The sequence below is a fragment of the Solea solea genome, chromosome 18 (genome assembly GCF_958295425.1).
Source record: "Solea solea chromosome 18, fSolSol10.1, whole genome shotgun sequence".
In the NCBI taxonomy this organism is placed as follows: Eukaryota; Metazoa; Chordata; class Actinopteri; order Pleuronectiformes; family Soleidae; genus Solea; species Solea solea.
Window position 1 is genome coordinate 9,535,602 of NC_081151.1, and position 24,850 is coordinate 9,560,451.

At 43.4% G+C, this 24,850-nt stretch overlaps 1 protein-coding gene across 1 annotated transcript in view; it reads left to right on the forward strand.

Annotated features, from left to right (window-relative positions):
- The window catches only part of pacrg (PARK2 co-regulated), a 125,959-nt gene that overhangs the window by 62,761 nt on the left and 38,348 nt on the right, over positions 1 to 24,850 (forward strand). Inside the window, exons 3-4 of the mRNA XM_058614506.1 lie at positions 427 to 598; positions 5,960 to 6,109. Coding sequence (XP_058470489.1) covers positions 427 to 598; positions 5,960 to 6,109 — 322 coding nt within the window. The remainder of the gene's footprint in view (positions 1 to 426; positions 599 to 5,959; positions 6,110 to 24,850) is intronic.

A 24,850-nucleotide genomic window follows, 5' to 3' on the forward strand; every position in this document is an offset into this window, starting at 1 on the left:
AATGTTTGTGTAAAGGTGTGAATAATGGTGAGCTTGAAGGGTAAGGGGGGTATTTGGCTCTGTAATGAGGCCGTCGGGTATAGGGGTCCTTCTCTGTTGGATCATGGTACAGTACGGTACAGTTTGGAGCGGTGAAGCGCATTTGTCGTCTGAGAACAGTGTCTTTAAATCTTGGTAGTTTGGTGATTCAGAATCCCTACATTTAAACACAACAAACTGAAAAATGTGTCCATCCACCAATCTGTCCTGGGTGGAGCCAGTCTAGCTCTTTATTTATTTTGGTCCTTAATTCAGTGGAAACAAGGTTTGATGTCTCGATCAACCACTACATGGCTGAAAGTCCCTCAACCCCTCCCGTCTTTGTCAGACTTTCTATAAGAAACAGCCAATGATCCCTTGAACGTGAATGTTCCTCTCTGTCCTCAGGTGGAGATCGAGAAGCTGGATTACCACCACTACCTGCCTCTGTTCTTCGACGGCTTGTGTGAGACCGTTCACCCGTACGAGTTCTTCGCCCGCCAGGGAATCCATGACATGCTGGAGCACGGAGGCCCCAAGATCCAGCCTGTCATTCCTCAGCTCATCATCCCCATCAAGAGTAAGTCCAGGAACGTGTGCGCACTCACCACAGACACACACGTCACAGCTCCTCTGTGTGTCTTTTCAATTTATTTATCTCAATACTCATCCCAAATGTTGATATTGTTGGAGCTGAAATAAAAACAAGTTTTGCCATAAAACATGACAGATTGTGCACTTAACATTTCCCTACCAGCCACTCTCATGGGTCGTATGTGTACCTTATGAAGTGGTTATCTGAGTTACTGTTACCTTTAAATCATCTTCAGCCCGTTTTCAAGCTGTTGTCTATAAAACCTAAGGTTTGTAATCACTCAGGACTAGTACTTCCATTTCAGCTATTTAATTAATATTGTCAGCAAATTGTTTGAATTATTATTATTTTTTCTATATAATTGATTGGCAGTCATTTAATCAGCTCGGCCACAGTTTAATTGCAGCCTTAATACATATTTCTGCACGTCATTATTACATTATTAACTATTTGGTTAATTTTGATTCCTGTTTGTTGACAAATCTCAATACTAGAGGATAATCCCTGTTGCTGATGATTATAACTAGCTGCTTATTAAAATAAATCAGATGCAAATGATATACAGATCAAACAAAAGGTTGGAACACAATGTACCCTCCAAGAATCTTCTTTTTTGTTTTGGCAAAAATAAAAATAAAAAACGTACTACGAATAAATTAAAGTTGAAAATAAATGAATTCATCTTAAGTGATTCATTATATCCTAATGGGAATCATATTAAAATGTCGAATATTTATTCTCACAGTCCGCGCGCAACCAAAATAGAACAACATGCTTACCAGGAATAGAGTCACCTGTTTTACACACGCCATACGGTCAGTCCTGTGACAAGTCCTAATTTGGTTTCACAGTCACGCTGCTCCTATTATTACATTAGCCGTCCTAGTGTAGCGTCCTTGCTGCTGCATTTGCTGGGGAGAAGGTGGCTCTGAAAGCACGCCTGATAATCTGCCATGAATGTGGTGACGTGCTACATTTAACTGTGTCATAACGCTGGGCCTCCTTGGCTTTCCACACGCACACACACACACACACACACACGTGCACACACGCGTACATTGGCAGATGAAGGTGGACAGAAAGGTCAAGAGTGGTCCATGACTTCAAGACATCAGAGTATATAGTCACATGACAGGAAAGATTCTGTGTGTGTGTGTGTGTGAGGCAAACACGAACAGGATCAAAGTTCAGTGAAGTTGTTAAGGGGAATGCGGTGTGTGGCTTTTGTGGGGGGAAATTTCAGCACACACGTGGAGACGCGCACACGCAACACACACACACACACACACACACTGTCTTTTGTTTGGCGCCACTGCCAAGTAGAGTGTCAGTTTCAAAGTGGGAGCCTATAAGTGGCGCCCAGAGAGCCCGAGATAGTGTTCAAGTCACGGACAGTTGGCCGGTTGTGTGTCTGTGTGTGTGTGTGTGTGTCGGACCATTGTGGAGGCAGAAGGGCATGACAGCCAACACTACACAGGGCTGTTGCTGTTCGAGACACAGACGCACAGTGACAGACAGAACCTGGCGCAGTCTGTTGTTGCCCAATGGCGCTGAGGTCACGCCGCAAGCCTTTAACCATTACACAGTGTCGAAAACTGACACACATGTGTGCGTGTATTTTTTTTTTCTGTATCTTAAACTGTGATATTCTATACTGCACATGTGTATTTTTAGATGTTGGTATCTTATACTGGCCAATTTTAGTGTGCTACTGTGAGTGTATGTGTGTTGTCCATGGTTGTGTGTGTGTGCATGGAAGCATTGACTTTGTCAGGAGCAGAAGTCGTTTGGAGACCAAAACCTGGTCCTAATGAGGCAGAATATAATTTCTGAGGATTTAAACTGTCTATTACTAACTGTCTTTACTGGAATGAATGTATGTTTGCATGCTGCCCTGATACAAACACATTCATATCATGACAAGACAGTTTAACCCAATTTTCAATTCCATTTTTAAGAGCCAGAGGATGAATGATGACATTATTTACTAAAGTCAGTCTTTTGAATGAATAAAAGTGTACTCAGTAGTTGTTGAGGATATATTACGTGTCATGTACACAGGATTGTAAAAGGCCAGTCTGTGGAATTTCAGGGATACATTTGCAGAAAATTGAAAATAATGTTCATAATTATGTTTTCATTCATGTGTAATCACTTGAAACCTTGAGAAACAGGACTTCTTCCAGGTGCTCGCCATTAAGCATCCCCATGATTACACTGTAGCCCAAAATAGAAAAACCAAGTTGCTCTAGAGTAGGTCTTCCAATTATGTTTTTGTTTGTTCGTTTGAAGGTCGCCATGTTTACCTACTTGCTCAACAAAGAGAAGGAAGGAGGGAGGACAGAGAAATGAATTTATTTGCAAACTGCAATGTCACCGCGAGATCCCACTGAACCCCTTTTTAATATTTGCATCACCTAATCTTTATTTCTCCCCTTATCGGGAAGAAGCCACTTTGCACACGCCTAGTTAATATACACAGATTGACTCAGCCTCTCACTAACTCCAGCTTTAATTTACAAACTCAAAACCCCTCAGCAGTTTTTGGCCATTTCCAGACCAAAGGTGACGGCGATGCTCCTCATGAAAACACACACTTCTCACTGATAATGGAATTTTAAATGGCCTGCTCCTTATTAACTTCTTGGTTTATTAAAAATCAGGGCTGTTTTAGCGTCCACAAGGCGAAGCCGCCAGTCCGTGTCCCTGTTGCAGATTAATTACTTTTCTATGGAGCACGGGAGAAGAAGGGATGACGGAAAGAAAGAGGAAGAAAGTAAAAAGCCGTCTGCGGTTTAAAATGGCAAGATATATATTTTTTTTTCCCCCGTCTGACATTAATCCATCTTCAATGTGGCTGGCAGGCTGTTATCTGCAGACCGACTGAGTCATGTCAGGCCATGGTGAATTTTGATGATGACTGCAGGTCACCCAATGAGAATACACAATGAAGAAGGCTCTGTCTGACATTATACTTTAAGGCGCTGTCCTCAATGACTTAAATGCTCAAGTGTGTCTCCCTGTACGGTGTGTTCCTTTCGTTTCATCCCAGCGAATTTATATGTATGTATGCAAACAATATAGATATGGATTTAATGTTTTGTTTATCATTTTAAATTGGTTCATAAAAAAGGAACAAGACATACCGAAGCATTTAAAGTGATCACAGATAATACACACAAAAAACAAAACCGTATTTCTTTAAGTACATGCAGCAAAATGAACACTCGTTACCGAGTGACTTAAAGAAAAAGGGTACATTGTTACTGAAATGCTGTGCTTTGGGTTTCTCGTGGTTTCTTTAACTAGGCAGGAGGATTCAGAGCCATGCCTCCATTGAGCCGCAGTTGATTGGCATAACATTTGCTCGGCTTTGAAACCAAAATGAGAATTTCATTACACAGGAACATCTCCAGTCAAGGCTCCTGTATGGGAACATCATCTTCTTATCTGAAAAGTGTATTTATACTCCGCTTAGCTCTCCAACGTGTCACCGTGTTTCTGACATTTCACAGAAAATACAAATACGAGGTCACTGTTGTTTTATTTTTACACACTGAACATGAAGCATGTCCTAGGATGAATACATGATTACTTTATTTATATTAATCCAACCAACACAGGTTTTATACCAGCCACCTGTATTCTCCTTGCTCTTTTTTTTTTTTTTTGCCCGATGAATAATTGAACAGTCCCCTGGTCCAAATATCACAGCCGGGAAAATTGTTTACACTGGCCTGTAATTAGAATTTCATTGTTTGTAATGTAGGTTTTGAAATTCCTGCCATTTCAACATTCCACCTTATCTTGGCGATGGCAGATACAGCGTCTCTGTGCCTGTCCGTCCGTCTGTGGAGACGCGAAGAAATGAGATGGAGAGATAACACAGAGCACAATAGAGTTGCTCGTTCAGCATCTCCGTCACTGCTGGTCTTCTGTGCACAGTTTCCTCACTCAAAGATGTGTGTGGGAGCGAAGGAATGATGGACGCAACACAAAACAAAGGACTCCAGACAATTTCTTTAGTAGCGTGTCAAATGGTACGACCAGAAATATAAAACTAAGATGCAGCAGCCAACATATGTATAGCATCGCCAGAGTTGCTCTTACTTGGTTAGTGGTTTATGGTCAATGCAGTCCAACATTTCACAGTATGAGTTTGAGGGAAAATAAGAATTTCAAGAGAACTTTATGTTTATGTTACTTTTCCATGCATTCATATTTCTGACCAAATAGCTTTGAATATATTTGTATTTAGTCGTAATTTGTCGTCACTTATACTCAACACACTCCTTCACCTAAAACCTCAAATTGGGATTGTATCGTTTCTTTTTTTTAATGTTTTTTTCTGATTTAAAGTTAAAGTTAAAGTTTTTTTTCTGCCCCTTTCAGACTTTCTTTAGTGTCTCGTTTGTGTCTCCCCTCACACTCCTTTGTTTTGACTCTCTTGTGAATGACTATTTTCTTCCTGCTTGTCATTCCCCTGTTGTTGTTGTTGTTTGTGTTTGTGCTTGCTTGTAAAATAGGTGCTTTGACGCCATTATGATTCTCCTTTGGCGAGCGTATGGCATCAAACGACAGTTTGAGGTGTCATAAAGAGAAATCACTTGGGTCTGTTTTCCTTACCCGGGGTGTGCTGCTTTAGACTGACAGTTTGCACAAAGAGAATTACCAGCACTCATGTAGCTTACACACACACACACACACACACACAAAAACTTGTGCGAAGAACTATAAAAAAAAAATGAAAATAACGTCAGTCTTAGTTGCTAATCACAGTTATTTTCTAAGCATTTCCCTTTGGCTTGTCACATCTCTTTCTTTCTTTCTGACGTTGTGTCTTTTGTCGTCTCCTCCTACCTTTTCGTTCCTTTCTCTCCCGCTGCATGCGTCTCTCTCGATCTTTGTAGCCCTCCATTTCTCACCATCATTCCTTTTTGTTCTCTCTATCAGTGGGAGATGGAGTTAAGTGCAGCTGTAGGCCAAATAGCCCAGCGATTGGCTCTCACTTACCTCTGTCTCCCCAGTGCATTTGGAATCACTGATTGCAGACATGCCAGTCTAAATCAAAGCCCGGCCTTAAAGGAAATGGTTTCAAGGGAAAGTGTGTGCGTACTTGTGTGTGTGTGTGAGAGAGATTGAGAGTTTTGAGAATTGCTCTTCATTTACTATACCTTCACTCACCTGAACAAACCATACCGACTGTAAACACACATTGCATTTGAGAGCCCCGGTTCCAAACCGGACTCACTGTTATTCTGCGCAGACCTTTGTTTTGCTCGAATTATCTCGGCCTTCATTCCTGACCTTTGCCATCCGTTCCTTCCTTCCCTTCCCTCCCTCCAGACGCCCTGAACACGAGGAACCGCCATGTGATCTGCAACACCCTGAAAATCCTGCAGCACCTCGTGATGTCCGGAGAGATGGTGGGAGAGGCTCTCGTGCCGTACTACAAGCAGATCCTCCTCATTCTCAACATGTACAAGAACATGAACAGTGAGTGTGAGAGTGAATTTTTGGGACGTATGGTGTGTCTTTGTTGATGTGCAGCAATCGTTGTGTGAACCATTTATTTTATTTTTTTTGTGGGAGTGCAGCTAACATAAAGCAAGCACTTAGCAGACTGTGAATAACAGTCATAGATATTGAAATGCAGTGTGTTATTGCTGTGGTTTGGTTATACCGGGGGATCCCACAGAGGTGCTGCTCAGTTTTGGAAAATGCTGTGCAGAAATGAAACGTCTGATTTTGTTTGGCTGTGAGTCAGAAAGCATCCGGTTTTCTGCCCATTATGTCCTCTGTGGATCCAGCGTATGCACCTGTTTTCCTTCATTTAAACATCTATTCAAGCAGAGAAGCTCCACTCTGTCCTTTCTGCTGTCAGTCAGGCTGCATTGTGTGGGGCTGTTGAGTAGAAGAATGTCCTCGGTCTCTTTGAAAGCCCCCACCTGAGTGGACCTGGAAAGATTAGCCTTCCGATACGCCGGGCTCTTTGTGTGGCTGCGTCAAAGCACTTACCATGGTGTGACGTGATGTGGGCCCTCGGAAGGTTTGGGAGCGCAACCGAAGCCAAACGCCACTCACTGCAATCACTAGTGTGTGAAGAGTGACATTGTCATTCAGTCATTTAAACACCGGCTTTAACAGGGGAAAACTCAAAGCTTTAGTCCCATAATCAATATCCAATTTGAATCTCTTGTCTCTTTAATTCGCTTACATTATCTGTTACTATTTGCTGATGTCTAAAAAAGAAAGAGGAGAGCTAAATGAGATAGTGGGGAAAGACAAAGGGTGGAAGAGAAAAGCCTCTCTTATTAGCAAATCTCCTCTCTAAATTAGCTGTCAAATCAATCCCCTAAACCGTTTTGAAGCGTGAGCTTCTCTGCCACAGCACAGGCTCAGCAGTTGGCGAGTGAACCCCACCAGGGATAGTTGTATCTCTGCCTGCTAGTTACTGTGCTCGCCTGTCTACATGTCCGCCTGCTCGTCTGTCCTCCTCTGGCGAACATTGATTAAACCTGAGGCGGCCTCTTTACCTGTACGATGCCCCGGTTACTGACCTCTCCTCGAGAGACCAGTCTGAGCCAGACAGGGGTTCACACAGTTTGCCAAAGCACAGGACCTGAACTGCTGGAGGAGGATGATATTTCCTGTTTGGGAACTTAGTTGCATCGAGTAGAGTTTCGGTCTTGTAGACTGATATTCAGCATACTAAATACCAGTTTTTCTTCTACCAGTTAATGAGAAATGAAGAAACCCTTAACTCAAGCTTTTTAAACTTTCCAAGCAGCAGGGGCAAAGCAATGACATCACAATGCAGTTCAGCAACACGTGACGTCGCCCCTATTCAAATCGAATGGGCAGTGTTTCACTCGAAGCCTCCACCACCACGCTCGTACGTGCTCTCCTTTTTGCACTTGCTGCACATAAAGGCTTTCATTGAAGTCTATTTAATATCAGATATCACGCGCGCACACCTCCAGCACCAATCCCACGCTCGCTCAGTTGTCCCAACAGAAGTCCGTGTGCTGCCTTCAGCAGACAGACACGATCATTGTGTTTGACACACGAAGAAGAGACAGAGGCTTGTGTAGCAGTGTGTGGTAACATCTCCTTTTGGCTCTCCCACACTGTTGCTCACAGAGCTCGCATGGCATCCCTCTTATCGCATGAGCCACAACGGAGCCACTGTCCAGTATATGCCAAGTGTGTGTGTGTGTGTGTGTGCGTCTACATTTGTGTACATCCGTCTTGAATAGATCTGCTGTGTCCCCGACACAGTATGCAGCTGTTGGACTCTGTATAAATGAAGGCGGCAGCATTCTGTCTCTGTCTCTCTGTTCACTGTTCAGGTTTGCCAGCCTTGGGCACACAATGCTCTACCAGATGTCCGCGGGCTCACGTCGACGCACAGACACACACATTTCGCACACTTGTCCCAGCTGCAGCTACACAACTTGACAACTTGTCCCTGTCTCCCTAGTTGTTTGAGCTATGAATCAATAGGCTGACAGCCACTGCTGTAGGGTCAGAGCTACAGTCAGATATCACCAGCATCTCATCATGGGACAGATCCCCTAGGCTGTGATCACACACTCCTGCTGTGTCGCTCGCACTCTCAGACAGGGTTGTGACCTGTTAAATTGGTCTGTATACACGTCTTATCGGAGACATTTTTTTCCAGGGTCAACGCTGGGACTTGACAGCCATTTCCAAAATGGACCCTTGGGTTTCCTTTTCACTTAGACAGCGCACTGGACCTCTGACCAGAGAAGCACACCCATGCTCAGCCTCTCTGCGATCCAGGCCTCTGATGAACAAAATGGATCCATTGTTCAGTGAGGGAGAGGGGAAAAAAAACAACAAAAAAACGCCTGTTTAACTTCAGCTGACTGTCATTTTACCCCGCTGACATAGTAATGTGTCATTTTGAGGTGCACAGTAATGAGCAATCACATACTATCACCGTCCTTGATGTATCCCGGTGTCTCCTGAATCAGCTCCTTCAGCTTTTGTTTGCTTTATACCGTTTTTGCCAATGAGCGGTGCGTGTGTGAGTGTGTGCGTGAGTGACAGCGTTGGGGACAATGTAAGAATTCCTTGAGTGCGATTTGCACGGCTCTCCTGTTTGCTCGCTGTGATGAATCTTATCTCTAATGAAATGCAACAACGTTCCTTATGAGGCAGAGATGTGCTCCCTCATCCAGCAAATTCCTGCTCTCAGCTCCAAGGAAGGAAGGAAGGAAGGAAGGAAGAGAGGAAGGAGGGAAGGTCATTCACTGTGTGTTATCTGAGGAAGAGAGGGAAAGATTTTGTGGAATTTTAGACGGCAGCAGAGTTAGGAAAATATTTTTGGGAGCACAAAAAGAGAGCTAATGGGAGCCAATTTGGGTCTATCCCAGCTGACGCCGGGCGAAAGGCAGGGTACACAGACAGGGACGGATCGCCAGTCCATCGCGGGGCAAACACATACAGGCAAACAACCATTCAACCTCTGCATGTTCTGGACTGAGGGAGGAAACCAGAGCACATGGAGAGGACCCACAAACACACGGGGAGAACATGTAACCTGGGATTCATAACATGAGTAGACGTTTTCCTGAGGAGTTAATTTGTGACTTTCAAGTCTTCTTCAACAGAACATGGTTTTAAAACGACCTCTTCAGCCTCTACATGGCTACATACTATTGTGTCTGAATGTGGGTGATCTTCCCCTGTAGGACTTCTGCGCTATTCATTTGAGTCTGCACTGTAGCATTGTTGTTGTTGTCCTGACGATTTTCCCCGCTTATCTGTGAGGTGTAGGTCCTTAGACTCCTATTCATCACTGACAAACCCTCACACACACACACATGCTGTGTTGCTCTCACACACTGTGGTGATTTGGTTCATTTGGCCTCTTTTATCTTGCTGCTAGGAATGTGGCCAGCTATGATAAGGTCTCACCCACATGCACTGCTGAGCGCTCGTGCACACACACACACACACACACACACACAGAAGCACACAGGGGTTGTAATAGTAGCTCTCTGTCTTGTGTGCCTTGGCGACTAGTGAGGTTTTTCTGTTGGTGACATATGAAGTGCAGTGGCTGGCCACTCTGTCTTACCCCGTGGGCCTGGTTTATTTGTGCATCACATGACACACACACACACACGCTCGCACACACTCATCGCTCATGCCGGACGTCTTTATGGAATCAGTGGGTCAGTTCGAGCCCATGCTGATGGCTGGAATGAAAATAAACAAGAAGAGCTGGCTGACCTCATAATGTCTCCTGGACAAAAGGATGTGGACAGTCGGAAACAAGATGGCAAGGACCTTTGATTCATGACCCCCCCCCCTCCCACACACACACACTCTGGCTAATCAAGCCCAAAGTGTTTATTTCCAACTCATTTTAATGGGACTCATTTTAAGCGTATGCCATCGTTCTCTCTCAGCCACCTGTGCTCTCATCAACAACACAAAGCTCCCATTCACTGCCTCGAACGCTGCTCTGGTGCATGTACGTATGTGGCTGAATAATTCCCGGGGATTCCCCATTCACAAATATTTGCTTTATTTAATGACCTTTCCCAGCTGCCATTGTGAAAAATTAATTCACCGCCATGCTTTCATTGTGTACATAGCGACACAATGGCGCACGCCGCTCTGCAAACCCCCCACCCCCCACCCCCCAAACACACGCCCACCCGCACACATACGCACGCTTGCACACATATAAACCTGTGGCCCCCGTGTCATCCATCATCCTCACACACACGCGGTGCTCCTTGTCCCGGTGGACGACAGAACACACACCTCATCCTCTGCCCCCGTCTCCTCTTCCCTGTTACTCTCTCCAGTAGGAGATATCTATCTGTCAAGCAATCACAGTCTGCCAAGACCCCACAGCCATTAAAGTACAAAAGGAGTCGGAGAAAACATAGAGAGGGGGAGAAAAGAGAGCGATGGAAGGAAGGATAGCGATGAGTGAGTGAGAGATGAAATCCAAGTAATACCGAGCTCGTTTCCTCTTACCTGCTCCACCGTTGGCATGCTTCACAGCACATAATGACTTTTTTTCTCCTCTCCTGAAGCTTAAGAAAAGACAGTTGAGGAAAATAGTGGAAATATGTTTTTATATTAATTCCACCTCCACCCACCAACACCCCCCACCCACGTCCCCTATCTCTCTCCACTCTTGGGCTCCATCTTGCCCACGGACATGCCCACCTGGCTCTGTTAATTTCTATTGTCAGCAGGTTCGACGCGGAGCAGCCAATCAAGTGTGAGCACGAGCCCGTGGGCCTGCAGTCTCTCTGCGGCTCCAATTTAAAGGTCAGCTGATAAGCAGGCCCGATTCATGCATAATCTGGGCTGCTCTGCCGGCAGGCGGGCAGAGTGCTCCAAGAAAACACACACGCACGCACACACACTCGTACACACACACACACACTCAAATGATATGCACGTCATCCTCTGGGTTTCAGATTGACCCTCAAACTTTTTCACTCCGCAGTCTCAGATGGTCACGTTTCACTTTTCCTTCTGCGCCTGAAACATGTTTGTCATCGTCGTTCCCTCCGGTTAGCTAATGTACTTTGACTAATTGCTTAGGAGAACTGCTCCAATCAGAACTTGACTTTGTGTTTGTTGATTTGCTCCTTAATTTGTACATAGTGTCTTGTGCATTATGAAGCACTTTGGGGGAATTAGGGGATCCACATTTTTAAAATGGCACCGATCCCTTAAGCTGGCAGTATGCAGACATTTAATAGAATTTGGCCTCCTCGCACAAGCTTTAACACAGTATCATTCAATCCAGCTCCTCCCACCTGACAAAAGGATATAATTGGTTTATTTTTGGTTTAATTTCTCACTATATCATGCAATGGCATTGTTTTTCATGGTGTCAACAACAGCAGCTTTTTTGCAAACCCTTCACGTTAAAGTGATGTAAAAACCAAAGCTCAGGTTACATTCTTTAAAAGAGTTGCACAATTAATTTTAAACTTTCATCCAGGAGGGCAGATGAATGTATAATACCTTATCCCAACTGTAATGAGGTAAAAGAAAAGAAAAGATGTGTCCTCCGTTGCCAAAATCCATCAAATGTGATTCCAGCAGTAAAAAGAGCTAGATCACCTGTTTTCATAGGGCTCATGAAAACCCAAAGCTGATATCTTAGAAAGTAAAGAGACAGAGAAAGCTTCTAAGTGGATGTTCAGACAGACAGACAGACAGACAGACAGCTTTTCTTACAGCCAAAGTACACAGCTAGATCCAGTCCAGCGCTGTTGTCCGCCCTGCTGCTGTGCAGAATCACCAGGGACAGGACTCAAGTGTCAAAATTTAGATTGCGTTATTGTACAAGAGTGTAATTTCATCCCCTCTCCTCGTCAAAAGTCTTTGCCAAACATCTTCTGTCACTGTTTTCATTAAAGAAATGAACGCTAACTGCAAGTCCTCAATCTCAGCAGGGCTCCTCCTTTCATTCTCTCTAATCCAAGAAGCTCTCAATTACCTAATTGGATGAGTTATGAGGGTCCTTTTCTTCTCTCCGCTCCCTCCCTTTTCAATGAGATTAACACACTGTAATTAATGAATTTGGGGCACTTTGAAATGATTTGCAGGATTCTCCGGGCCCCCGGGGGCCTGACATGTGTAACACAATTATCGAGTGTGTCGGAATAAGACAATAGAGGAAGATAGAAATATTTCTGTGTTTTGTGAAACACATATGTGATCTTTGCATCGGGATGCTGCAGCTGCTTGTATTTTGTGCTTCAGTGTGTGTGTGTGTGTATGGAGGAAGGCGCCAGGACTCAGCCATTTGACGGCCATTTTTTCGATGTAATTTCATTGCATGCGCCCTGACTTTCCTAGTAGCGCGCTGCTCTGCAGGCTCTCCCCACATCATTGTGTTTGACATCTCCGCAGGCAGTCAGCGACAGTATGCTGGTGCGTGTGCAGATATTTGTCTGGCCCGCTTTGGATCAGCGTTCGTACCCCTGCGCCAGGTTGCCTGTCAGCTTTCATAAACGGCCACACCTTCACCAACAGGCCTGCCACTTGGAAGTGAAAAAAACAAATAACAAATAACAAATAGCATTTCTACAGCCTCCCTACCTCACTGTCCCAGGCAGGGACACAAATAATAAGCAAGTGAAACAAAAACAGACTTTTATTACCACTGTCAGGATACAGCAGCTTCTCATAGAAATGTATACACTACAATCAGTGTGTAATACATGCAATAGCAATAATCTGTTGCACAGATAATGTAAGCACTTGTTAGTTCTGGTGTAGGTTTGATTATGGAGCTGCTGAAAAATAAATGAGTACGCCACAGAAATGCAGTCACTGGTTGATTTACATATTGGAAATATATTCAAGGAATAAATTCTAGCAGCAGTACACAAATAGAGAATAAAAAAATGCATCATTTGTTATCAAGAAAAGTCATTTCAACACAACTTGTTTTCGAAGTTATTGAGTAGAAATGACAAATACCAAAGTTTCAGTCATATAATAGACAAATGTATTATTGGTAGCCTTAGTCTTTTAATCTGTCACATTAAAAAAAATAAGATAGAATAAAAACTTCTCCGCACAAAGCAAAAGTCCTTGGGGGCAAATCAGGCTTGAGTCCTTGGTGGGAAATTATTTCAGTTTTTCTCTTCAAGGTTCTTCCTTTGGGCTCACCATCCAACTTTGCTCTTAAAAAAAGAAACGTGACCCTCTTAATGCCAGGCATGAGGACTCTTAGTACTTTTCCCTCATTAAACTTTCACAAACAATTGCTCAGTGTACCAAATCTGTCCAGTCACAGATTCAAATCCACAGTTGGTCCAGTGCATTCAGTGATACAACTTGGACTGGAAGAATTGATTGAATTACGGTCGAGACATGCTAGCGTAGATAATTAGCATATCGGATTAGCTTTTGCGTTACTAAAGCGGCGGTAATGCTGCAGCCATGTGCTGGGATCGACCAAAGGTGTTTCCAGAAAGCAAATCTCACTCTCAAAAGAGTCTTGTTATTCTTTTGAAGAGTTCAGCTCAGTGTCATGTTGTTGCTTCTGCATGATGATTGGAGGAAGTGTCTGAAAGGCGGAACCAGTTTCTTGATTGACAGCGTTGCAATTTACACTGTAAATAAAAACACCGTTATAGCATTTCAGCGTTTTCCTTGTTCTAGTTGTTTGTTTGCAAAATTTATGTCATAATTTATGCATAAATAACTGGTCCTGAAATGTTTCCCCTGTTTCAAAGAGCAGCAACCGCCACTGCCACCTAGCGTAGCAAAGACTATGATCGATAGTGCTTTTATACCACGACAACAATGTAATAACTGAACAGTGTAGTCAAGCTCGATTCAATCAATTAAAATCATAATATTAGCAGTTAAGTTAATTGAATTTTGGTCCTAAATGGCTTGTGTTGACCATACTTTGTTCATAGTTTGTTCAGCGAGACCTCAGCCAGGCTTTGTCGTCAGTCATCACGCCTCCACACTCCACACCTGTCGATTTTGGGTCTGTCTCCCGTCTGTCTGTGTCTTTAGTGACCCTCCCCTGTTACTGCCCCCTCCTCAGCACGTTTCTCCAACAGAGGTGTAACCTTATCTCCTCCACTCTCAGGCAGACACGCCGGCATGCGCCAGTCACAGTCCTCACTATCCTTAATGGATGTAATTGAAGCCTATCCTAACATTCGAAATGCACGCTATTCCTCCACCCTCCCCGACAGCCACACAATCTGCCTCCTTCACACAAGGAAAACTAGCACATTTGTTGTAATATATTCATCCCGTTCATATGCATCAATCCTTATTTTGTTTTACATGCATTAATGGATGTAGAACCTCCGTAAGACGTCAAGGCTAATCAAACATTTAACAACAGCAACACGGATCAGTGGTTAGTGGGTTGTTGTTTTGTTTTTTCAAGCAGAGCCTACAAAGCAAAATAATTAAGGCAAAAAGGGTCACGATGACCCAACAAAACAACCAATTTTCATATTCAGCCACAGAGACTTTTTTTATGATGTGTTTTTAATACTCTTCGAAAGGAGGATATTATCTGAGAAGCATGACGGCGATACCTTCTCGTCTCAGAGTAATACAGCCTGTGTGCGCGTGTTTTTCGCGGGTGCTGCGGCATGTGCGTGCGCGCGCGTCCTAAATGGAAGCCAATCCTCTGAACCAGATGTCTCCTCATTACGTCTGACCACTCACTGGTGGAAGAGCTCGGGTCATGGAGAAGAAAGGCTTGCATGTATCACCAGACATTTTAGACATGGATAGAACAAACAAACAAAAACATTCCCACTTTCCCCTGCTGCTTTTCACACTTTCTCTATATTTTACCGACTTCATAAAAGCTACTGTATGTTTGACCAAACTGCATTCTCTGAGAAGCTGCGGTGCTGCTCTCAGGACAGAAACACGGACATTTCCTTAAGAAGCCAGCAAACTGTAAACCTGTAAGCTACGGAGTGTGACGTTGCGACACTGCATGAAAACATGACAAATCTCTGAAATGTATGACAGGACACAACCTGACTCGATTACATTAAGTTCCCGAACCTGGAACATCAAAACAAATGCAGCTTATGAATTTGTTTGCATGCTAACGGTGTGCTCAGAAATGAAAGATGAAGAGAAAAAAGAAAAAAGTGCTCGGAGCGTTGATGCTTTTCACTGCTGCCACATCGTGAATGGTTAAAATTCATTTAATGAAGAATAGATTAATATTTAATTAGGCTTCTGGCACTATTATAATTTAGAATGCACATTGCACATTGTTTGCATAATTAATCCATTGCAGCTTCATCTGTAAATAATATTGTTAATACACAAGTTGCACGGGCAAAGACGACCACCATTACAAACCTCTTTAAGACCTGGTCTATGGACTTAGATTTGTGTCAATATTATCTAACACTTTTTTCTTTGAATTGTGCAAACAAAAATGTAGCACAGAATCAAAATAAACAAATAACAAATACCGATTACCGATTTAATCATTCAAAATGATTGGATTTTATTTGTTTGAAAATGCACTTTTTGCTCCGACTCTTTTACAGTTGCGCTCCCTGCTGTTTTGTTTGTGGGCCGTTTGTGGGCGGGCCTTAGGAAGCTACCTGCTGATTGGCTACTGAGTTTTGCGCAACGTAAACAATTATCTTTGAGATATTACAAACTAGTTCCAGAAGGACAGTGACTCCAAACCCCGGGTCTACTCCCAGTACCTTGTCAGGACTAGTAGTCCTCATGGAGACCAAAACCAGGTCCTGAAGAGCTGCTTGAATTGTGGTCAGGTTCAGGTGGGAGTTAGGCTGTTCTGGCTATCACACTGGCACGCACACACACGCGCACACACGCGCACACACACCGCATGCCCGTGCCCTTCAAAGTCAATTGAGGGAATATAAACATCAATACGCGGGCTTTACACCACGCCGTGGAATGTCGAGCATGCCTGCCTGCCAGGATCTACTTGAGATCATGTTCTATAGGTCACTTCTCGCTGTTGCTCAAACGCTCTCATGTTGCTGATGACCTCAGAGCTTAGTTCATAACATCCTCCAGGTACATGAGGACGTCAACTCTGCAGCCGAGCTGTGCCCAAGTCCACACGAAAAACAAAAGAACAGTCGGAATTTATTTTACAATTAATACAAAAAAATGAAACTCATCATTGTTCGTTCACAATCAATCTGTCACAGTATTCTAATTATAAGCATTAGATGAATCGATGTTACAGATCTTACAGATGTCCTTTCGCCCTGCTCTCATGTTCCTGATGTCCTTTTTTTAAAATGTCTGTACTTTTATTTTCAATAAGAACAAAACAAATTACTACAACTAATCCAAATGTTTTTGTTGTTGCTTTTCATTTTAACCAATCCCATTCATTTTATTAACATTTTCATGTTAATGTTACAATTCCAGATCATATTCTATATTCTATATGCCGGACGACATTACTACGGTAAGCATAGTTCATTTTAAAGAAATGAAATTAACAAAACTAACCACAGTTTATTCAGAATCAATCAGTGCAAATAGTTATCAACACTCATCTACACTCATCCATAAGTCCCATAATGCAGATCACACACGTTTCCATGTGAATGTAACAAGGCTCCCGAGGATGTCAGGGGTGCAAGGAATGTCCTCTGTGGTGTTTTGCACACGTTCATTCTTCCGTGTTATTTTCTGTTGTTATATATAGGACAGAAATGCTATATCCCGCAGAGGTCACATAATTAACACCGTGTCACCTGCAGCCAAGGTTATACCATCTCATCCACTTCTCCTCTTATCTAAATCCTTGTATTCTTTTCTCCGCCGTGTAACTGGAACCAAGCATGACTTTCACTTTCGGTTCCCCGTGAAGAAGTGTGCGCTAAAAGCCTTGGCCTCTTTGTTCTCTATAGCGGGCCACCCATAACGCTGTTCTACTGTTGAGCTTAGCGATATGAATAATTCACCCAGCAGAGTGTGGCGAGTCTTGTAACACCCTGACCCCCTTCATCCGCCTGCACGGCCCCATGGGACTCTTAACACGTTCCCAAAGGAGACACACCCATGATTCTCCGCCACCTCCTCCCATCAAATATTTAGGAAGCGTGAAAGGGAGGCGAACGTTGCTCCCTCCCCCGTGGCTTTTTATGCACTGTCTCACCTCACATCTCGCTCCCGTACACGTACTTGTCCTGCTATTCCTCTTAGCTCTCTGTCCATCGAGGCGGATGGACCGAAGCGATGAGCGGCTGGAACATTTAGGTGCCCCCCCCGCCCCCCCCCCATGCAACATCCTGAAACGAGAGCACGTATCATTCCGCTGAGATGGAACGTTTTTATTCGGACACAAAATATATTAAAAGCAAGAATAAACAATAACATAAAGACATAAACTTTTGCAACTCGGCTAAAACTGAAGAAAATGACATTGAGCCCTCCTTCACCGACTTTATATTATGTCTTTAAACTAAAATGATATATATTATGTAAATGGTTCAGCAAACAAATGTAAGAAAATAGTGAGAATAATTTATGTACACATCCTGTTCCATCATATATCTATTCAATTTGTTCCATTTCAACCTGTCTGAGGATGTACATGTTTTTCGATTTGAGCATTTAACAGACGCTTTTATCCAAAGCGACTTACAAAAGAGGAATAAGCGACATAGAAGAAGTCTTGGAAAGAAATCCACTAGATAGTAACAGTGGACTGACAGAGGGTGAGAGTGCAGAAGTGGATCCAAGTGCGGGGGGAGGGGGGGTAAGGTAAGTTGCTAGGACAGAAGATGCTCTTGGAAGAGCTGGGTCTTTCAAGAGCTTCTTGAAGATAGACATGTTCTGGTAGCATGCGGTAGACCTTTCCAACAGTCTGGAACGGCACACGAAAAGAGTCTGGATTGTCTTGTGCGGGGTGTTGGCACTGCAGGAGATGACTGAAGCTGTAACACAGTGATATTTGATGTTAGTTTGTTCTATTTGCTTGTTAAATAATCCTATTCCTTTCATGTCCTGCTAGATATTGTTGGGTATGCTGTTCGTAGTTGTGACAATGCTCGCCGTTCAACCTTCGGGATGCGGAGCGTCGTAGCTGCATATTCTCTCCGCCATAGTCTTCTCTGAAAGGCTTAAATGTGAGACGCGCTCGCTTTGTGTTGCATTTCATGTGTGTCAGAGTCCTGTTGGCGGTCGATATGCTTGTCACTCAGGGTGATGTGTAAGGTGATGGCGAGGGGGCGTGGATGTGGGTTGATGATGTTGCCGGAAGATGCTCAGATTATGTTATATATCATCAGGACCCAGAAACCTAACACTTAAAGAAACTACAATAACACACAATATTCTGCCAGATTTAGAACTGCCTAATTTCATCTTCTTCTTTTTTTATCCTCTCCTCTGTTTGAGTGAAGTGATTGCCTGGATGACAAGGGCAACTTGAGTAGGTCAAGCACATGAGCAACCACAGCGTGTTGTTTTTACACCTTGATTTTTGGAAACAAAGCGTGTTAATCATTCAGTTTAAAAGGTTTAAATGTCTTCTTACTTTCGTCTTCTCATCTAATGGCCTTTGCAGACCAGACACGTTTCCCCTCGAGTGATTTATTCACACATTCATTCTGTCTTTCAAACTTGTATCATCACATCAGTGTCAGAATTGTACAGAGGTCCAGTTTCGCTTTTGACTGGTACACATCCACTCATAGACTGTGTGTTGTTGTTGTTGTTGTTGTTGTTAAGGACAATGTGCACTGCTTATGAGCGTCATTAACCTGCAGCATGCAGGTGCAAAAAGCTCAGCATGAACTGTATGTTGGCCTCTGCTGGGTCTCTGTGTCTCCCGTGTGTTTGTCATCCCAGCTTTTGTCTTCCCCCCCCCCCCCCCCCCCCTCAGCCCTGCTATTCTGGGCAGGTAAAGGTCGCGTTCCCCTTCTTTTCCTCAAAGATGCTGGGATCACAACGGGAACCACGTGACCTCCAGTTTCTGTATCGGGAGGCAAGACGTGAAGTGAATATTTGTGGCTTAGTCTGCCGAGATGTTTCGTCCTCACAGAAGACGATGATTGTAAACCGAGATCACCAATAGCTGTTGATGTGTGGTCTCGTTTGGTGGCCGCTTCACTTCATTGTTGTTCTACTGTTGCAGTAAACAACACTGTTGTTGTGGTTTCCTTTATCAGTCCACACATGCCTCCTCTCGACCGCTGGATCTGTTATTCTTCCAATACAGCAACATGCCTGAGGTCTTCTTTTATTTGCTGCCTCTGAATTGGTTTTTATCACTACATCAGCTTCTCCACCTGTTTTATTTCAAGACGTTTTCAAATACGGTCAATAGAAACTCATCTATAGTTTTCCTGTAGTATGTAAGACAGATGTAGAGAGTTTATATCAGAGTGTTTGTTTCATTTTTGATGCCCTACAGTACGCAAGACCATTCATTATTTTGATTTAAATATTTATGTTATAATATATAAAGATTTGTAGCGTAGTCTTACTAGGTTGTGTTTCTCATTGTGTGTGTGTGTGTGTGACTGGTTGTGTGCACTCAGGCTACACAGAAACAGATGCCGTCGTGTAACTTAAGTTGAATGTAAAACTTCGCTGCTTGTTGAGTATTCAAGTATGTGACAGTCGTAGCAGGGTCATATGGTTCCCGTCTCTTTTTTTATGTCTCCTTCTGCTCCCCTGACATATGAGGACAAGCTGGTGGGTGGTTCCTGGAAAATGACCCCTGTTGCTGCACAACACGCCCGCCCCTCACCCCACACATATGACAAAGTAACCCTGTATTCATGCGGCAGGCCTCCCTCTCACTGGAAAATAAATGTCTTTCATCACCTGAGTCCATGTGTGGAGCGATGGCGCCGACAGCTGCTCTGGAGCGAGTGGGAAAACGGCGACGAAGATTCACGCCTCCACCTTAAATAGCAAATTAGAGAGGAAACCATATGCTGCTAAAAGTTAAGTAGGACCACGCAATCTGAGAGAGAATCTTTCAAGTCCAGATGCTATAGATGATTTACAATGACTTGCCATGCTCTCATTGTGTTTGTGTTTTTCCTGCTTCCCCCATATGGCCACGCGTGTGTTAATACTACCCACAGCAGCAGTCACCGCAGGGTGGGCTTTTATTAAAGAGTTGTAATGAGTGAGAGCCATCGTGATCCAGCTTGCCTATTGATTACCTATAAAGAGCACTCAGTGGAGATGTGCTGTGATCCATGGATAATGCGTTGCACAGGGAGGCTCAACTTAGCCAGGTTTCCAAATGGAAACCACATCCATGTCTCAAATTTAGTTGAGTTGCTCTGTTTTCTGTGATGGTTGGCCGCTGTCCAAGTTGCGTAAATCATCTGAGCCTTTGTGGGTTATTGTTGCTGTAAACTGTTTTTTTTTGAAGCAGTTCAACGTGGGGATTGTGCTCATTTGTTATCATAAACATCCCTGTAAAGAATCATACTTTTTGTGAACCTCCTTAACTTAATACACCCTTAACTTCAGTACTGATTAAACATGAAGTCGGCGCAGCTTGACGTGTTTCAGGGCAAAATCCGAATCCTCTCACGGAGAGCAGCTAACGAGACGACTGTCAGACTCAACAACACACTTGTAATGACATGCTGCTCCAGTCTGTGCATCCGTGTGCTCGGCTACAACATTTGAACGTCCTCAGCATTGCGGTATCAAAGGAGTGTGCACAACAACCGTGCCTTCCTCCTAAAACACATTCCCATTATATCCTTTTTTCTATTACTTGTTTGTTTGTTCCTCTGCAGGCTAATGTAGCAAAACCTATAAGCACCACAGGCCGACATGTGCAGGACAACATTGAAGTCACTCTAAGGTGACACAGTTTAGTACTGAGACTTTAGAGACCTTATAAAGGTTTATTTTCCTAATGAACTCGATCTACAAGTAGGTTTTCGAGCTAATGTTGTAGAAATCTAATGGTGAGGTGGAATAGTGTGCTCTAGCCACACGTGTTTGTAATCTTTTATTGGTCGCCAAATAACTGGACTGTTATCATTAGAGTTTGGGCGAACATAGAATTGTAACTTATACATTGGTATTTCTTTTAATAAACTTGACAGTGGATCATTGTGGGGTATGAGAAAGAAAGAAAACCCTTTTTTTTTTTTTTATTCCAGCTTGTTGCATTTGCACATTTGTTCCTGGAGGAAGGTTCAGTCACGATCATATAGAAAGCTGTGTATCTTCATTGTTTTGAAATGTACTGAGTGCTCGCACTGTGTAGCGTTGCACAGTTGCCGTATTGTTGTGCTGATATATGATCGGTCTTGTACTGCATGCCAGCAGCAGTGAGGCTGGATTCTTCCACCCTCCCACTGGGCCTTTGTCCTCGAAAAAAAAAAAAAAAAAAAAATGAAGGCTCTTCACTTCATCGGGTAGATTACAGACAAATTAAAAGTGCCCATTATCTCCCATTAATTACCGCCACCACTTCTCCTAGAAATAGGCCTGACCAAGCAATGGCTGTGGACGTAGAAATTGACCCAAATACATCAAGATGAGTTTCCATTTTTCACGTCTTTAATCAGCTCTCATCAACGGAGGCCTATCATTGAACAGAGCCATCTGTCACGTTGACTCCCCGTGAGATGTGTTTACTGGGTGATCATGCATGTCTTGTATGTGTGTGTGTGTGTGTGTGTGTGTGTGTGTGTACGTACAGGCAGTCACACAATATATCAGTGTGCGTAAGTCCATGGGGTGTGTATGTTAGGGGTGCAATCATTAGTTGCCGATGCATTTAATTGTAACCGTTGGTTACGTCATTGCACAGCCTTTTCACTCTGCGGAGGAACAATAGCTCATTTATGGAGTGAGTCGTCGCCATCTCTGGTTAGAGTGACAAATGTGACAAGAGATGCTTGTCCGCCAACTCCATTACCTCTGCTGATTGGCTGTTAGCTGAGCTACGCTAACAGCTGAATCCACAGATTGTTTTCGCTACTTTGCCGTGGAAATACTTCCCCGTGCGGCTTTTCAGATGCTTTGGAGGACAGTTTAGCGTATTGATGTCACAGCAAACAACATTATCCACTGTTATCCACTCAGTCGATTAATTGTTTAAGTAATTGGTGACTTGTTGACGATTAAAAACGTTCTTTTAGTTTCACCTCCATGTGCTTTTTCATAACCGTGTTTCTATAAATGCAAGTTATGAGAAGCGTGTCCTGCAGCACGTGAATGTTATTTGAGGTCAGAGCTGATGGAGCCTTGCTCCCAGAGAGACAGGCGGCGTCCTTGAAGGATTGACACTGTGTGACACCTCTCTCCCGTCAGCCTGATTAGTCACCTCGTTGATGTAACAGCCCATATTAAGGCTCTTTTGTGGAGGATTGCTTGTCAGACACCAGCTGAATGGGGCTGATTGAGACAAACACAGAGGCTGCATTACCATTACCCTGTTTTTGTTTAAAGACACATTCATTTTTGCTCTGAATGCACTCGCTGCCCACAGTTACTCCTGTGATTTACAGCCGGGTTCAAATACGTCACCCAAGGCCTGTGTTTTAGTCTGGACGGACAAAAAATAGACACCTTTGGAAATCATGACACATTTATATTCCCTTTCTGGTTGGTTCTTACCAGCCACAACTACTTTATCATCAGTGAATGACCCATCATTGGTCTCAAAACAAAAATCCTTGCTCTTACTTTTCACCATTGTAGTCTCTCATTAGTAGAGCTTTCTGAAACTAAAGCCCTATTCTGATGGGATTAGTATCACATGGAGAGGGGAGGTTAAAGTAATTATTTCCAGAGCTTCTCAGTGATTTTACTCCCGTCCAAATGTCAGATTACGGCCACTTTTACCTGTACTAATATTACCCCTGTGCGAATAGTAAATATGTGCGTAAATACTCCGTTATATTGTTTTTAAGTAGTTCTATGTATATTCGCGGAGGCGCTATGTTGATGTGTGTCTGCACTCGTGATCAAGAAGCAGCGTCGTGTGCACATGACGAAAAGAGGTGATGGTGGTGCATAAATGAAGCGGTGCTTGGTGTCGAGGAAGTTGAGGTGAAGTTGTTGGGGATCACCGGGTTTGCTGCCCCTCCATGCCCTCCCAGGGCGGGGGTCATTGTCGGCGCCCTGGATTACTGGGTAGGGTGACCGAACATGTGCCTTGTCTGGGTCAGACATGGGGATTTAGTGAGATCTCTTATCCCGTGCACACTGGTCATTAATATTACAAATGTCCACCTGCATCCAAATAGGGCTTCTGCAAACTTGCAGAGGAGAGAATCAACTTCCTGTTTACACCAAAAGGCACATGTGATATATATATATTTATATTTAGAGAACAAGAATCAAAAGTGGACGTAGTCTTCCAGTTTGCTGGTTTCCCAGAAGCAAGAATATTTTATTATATTGGCCACCAAAAGGATGTTCTGACTGAATGAAGGTCTATGGGGAAAAATATGATCCTACTTTTCACTTGATTTAAAGTAAACATTTTCCTAGACTCAGATTTTCAGATCATTTTGTGAATGATGTCCCTGTTTAGAGGGAAAAAGGACAATAAAGCACAGCAAATATAAGTGGGGACACCAATGTGATTGACAGCTGTTATCATCCAGTAGGCACATGGTTGATGTCTGTGGATTTCTGGTTTGCAAACGTCAACATGGCACTGGCCAAATCCACAATCTTGAGTGTTCAAAACTGGAGTTCACATCCTTCTGGGTTATGTCACACCCTGTTGCTGCGTGGTTGCTTCAAATAAGGAGCTGAAATCCTAGTTTTTTTTACTTAAAAATGTTCTCTAATCAGTGGTCTAAAATAACGGCAACACCCTCCGTGAACTCCTATGCCTCTCGGACGCGCTGCAGATGTGTTTCACGGTGTATGAGCACCTGTGTGTTCTCAGTTGTTTGGAAACGTTATGTGCTCCACTGCACTCGGAGAATGATTGGAATTTTAGGGAAAGTCGGCAAGATCACAATCCCTCCCTGTCTGTTTCTTCTCCCTCCCCCCCTCCCTCCCTCCCTCCCTCCCCCTCTCTCTCATATGTTCCTTCTTGTACTTTTTCCTTCTTTTTCTTTACAAGCTCTGTGGAGTTGACAGCTGCCCCCTAATCCAGAAATCAGGCATTAAAAGGAAACGCCTGATGATTAATCTGCTATTGTCTCAGTTTAACAAGACAGACAAAGAGAGAGGGAGAGAGCGAGAACGAGGAAAAGGTTCCAGACTTATTTCTGCCCTGGGAACATTTAAAGAACATATTTATGGCTTCACATTTTTCAGTCAGAGATCTCTTTCAAGTAAAATGTGTTTTAGTGACTTAGTAAATACACCGTTATTTTGAGGGAGTTTATTGGTGCTGCCACTGCAGTCTTATGACTGTCTGCAAACCTCGCCACATCTCTTTTTTACAGTGTTGTATATTTGAATAGTACATGGTTAAATTGAATAGATTTTATACTATGTGAACATGCGTATGTTTTATATACAGTGGGATAGCATTGTTGGCACAATCTAGGCACTTTGATAATGTTTTTTTGGCTCCGTTCATTTCTTTTGTCAGTAAGGTTCTGTATGATTGAGCTCTAATCAGAATTGGACAGAATCTGTTAAATGACACAGATGCAGCTTGTGTTTACTGCGTCGACTTCTTCCATTTTTCTCTTGCTATATTTTACGAAAAACAACTTCTGATTTTAACAGCGGAAGGTCCTAACAATGACACCT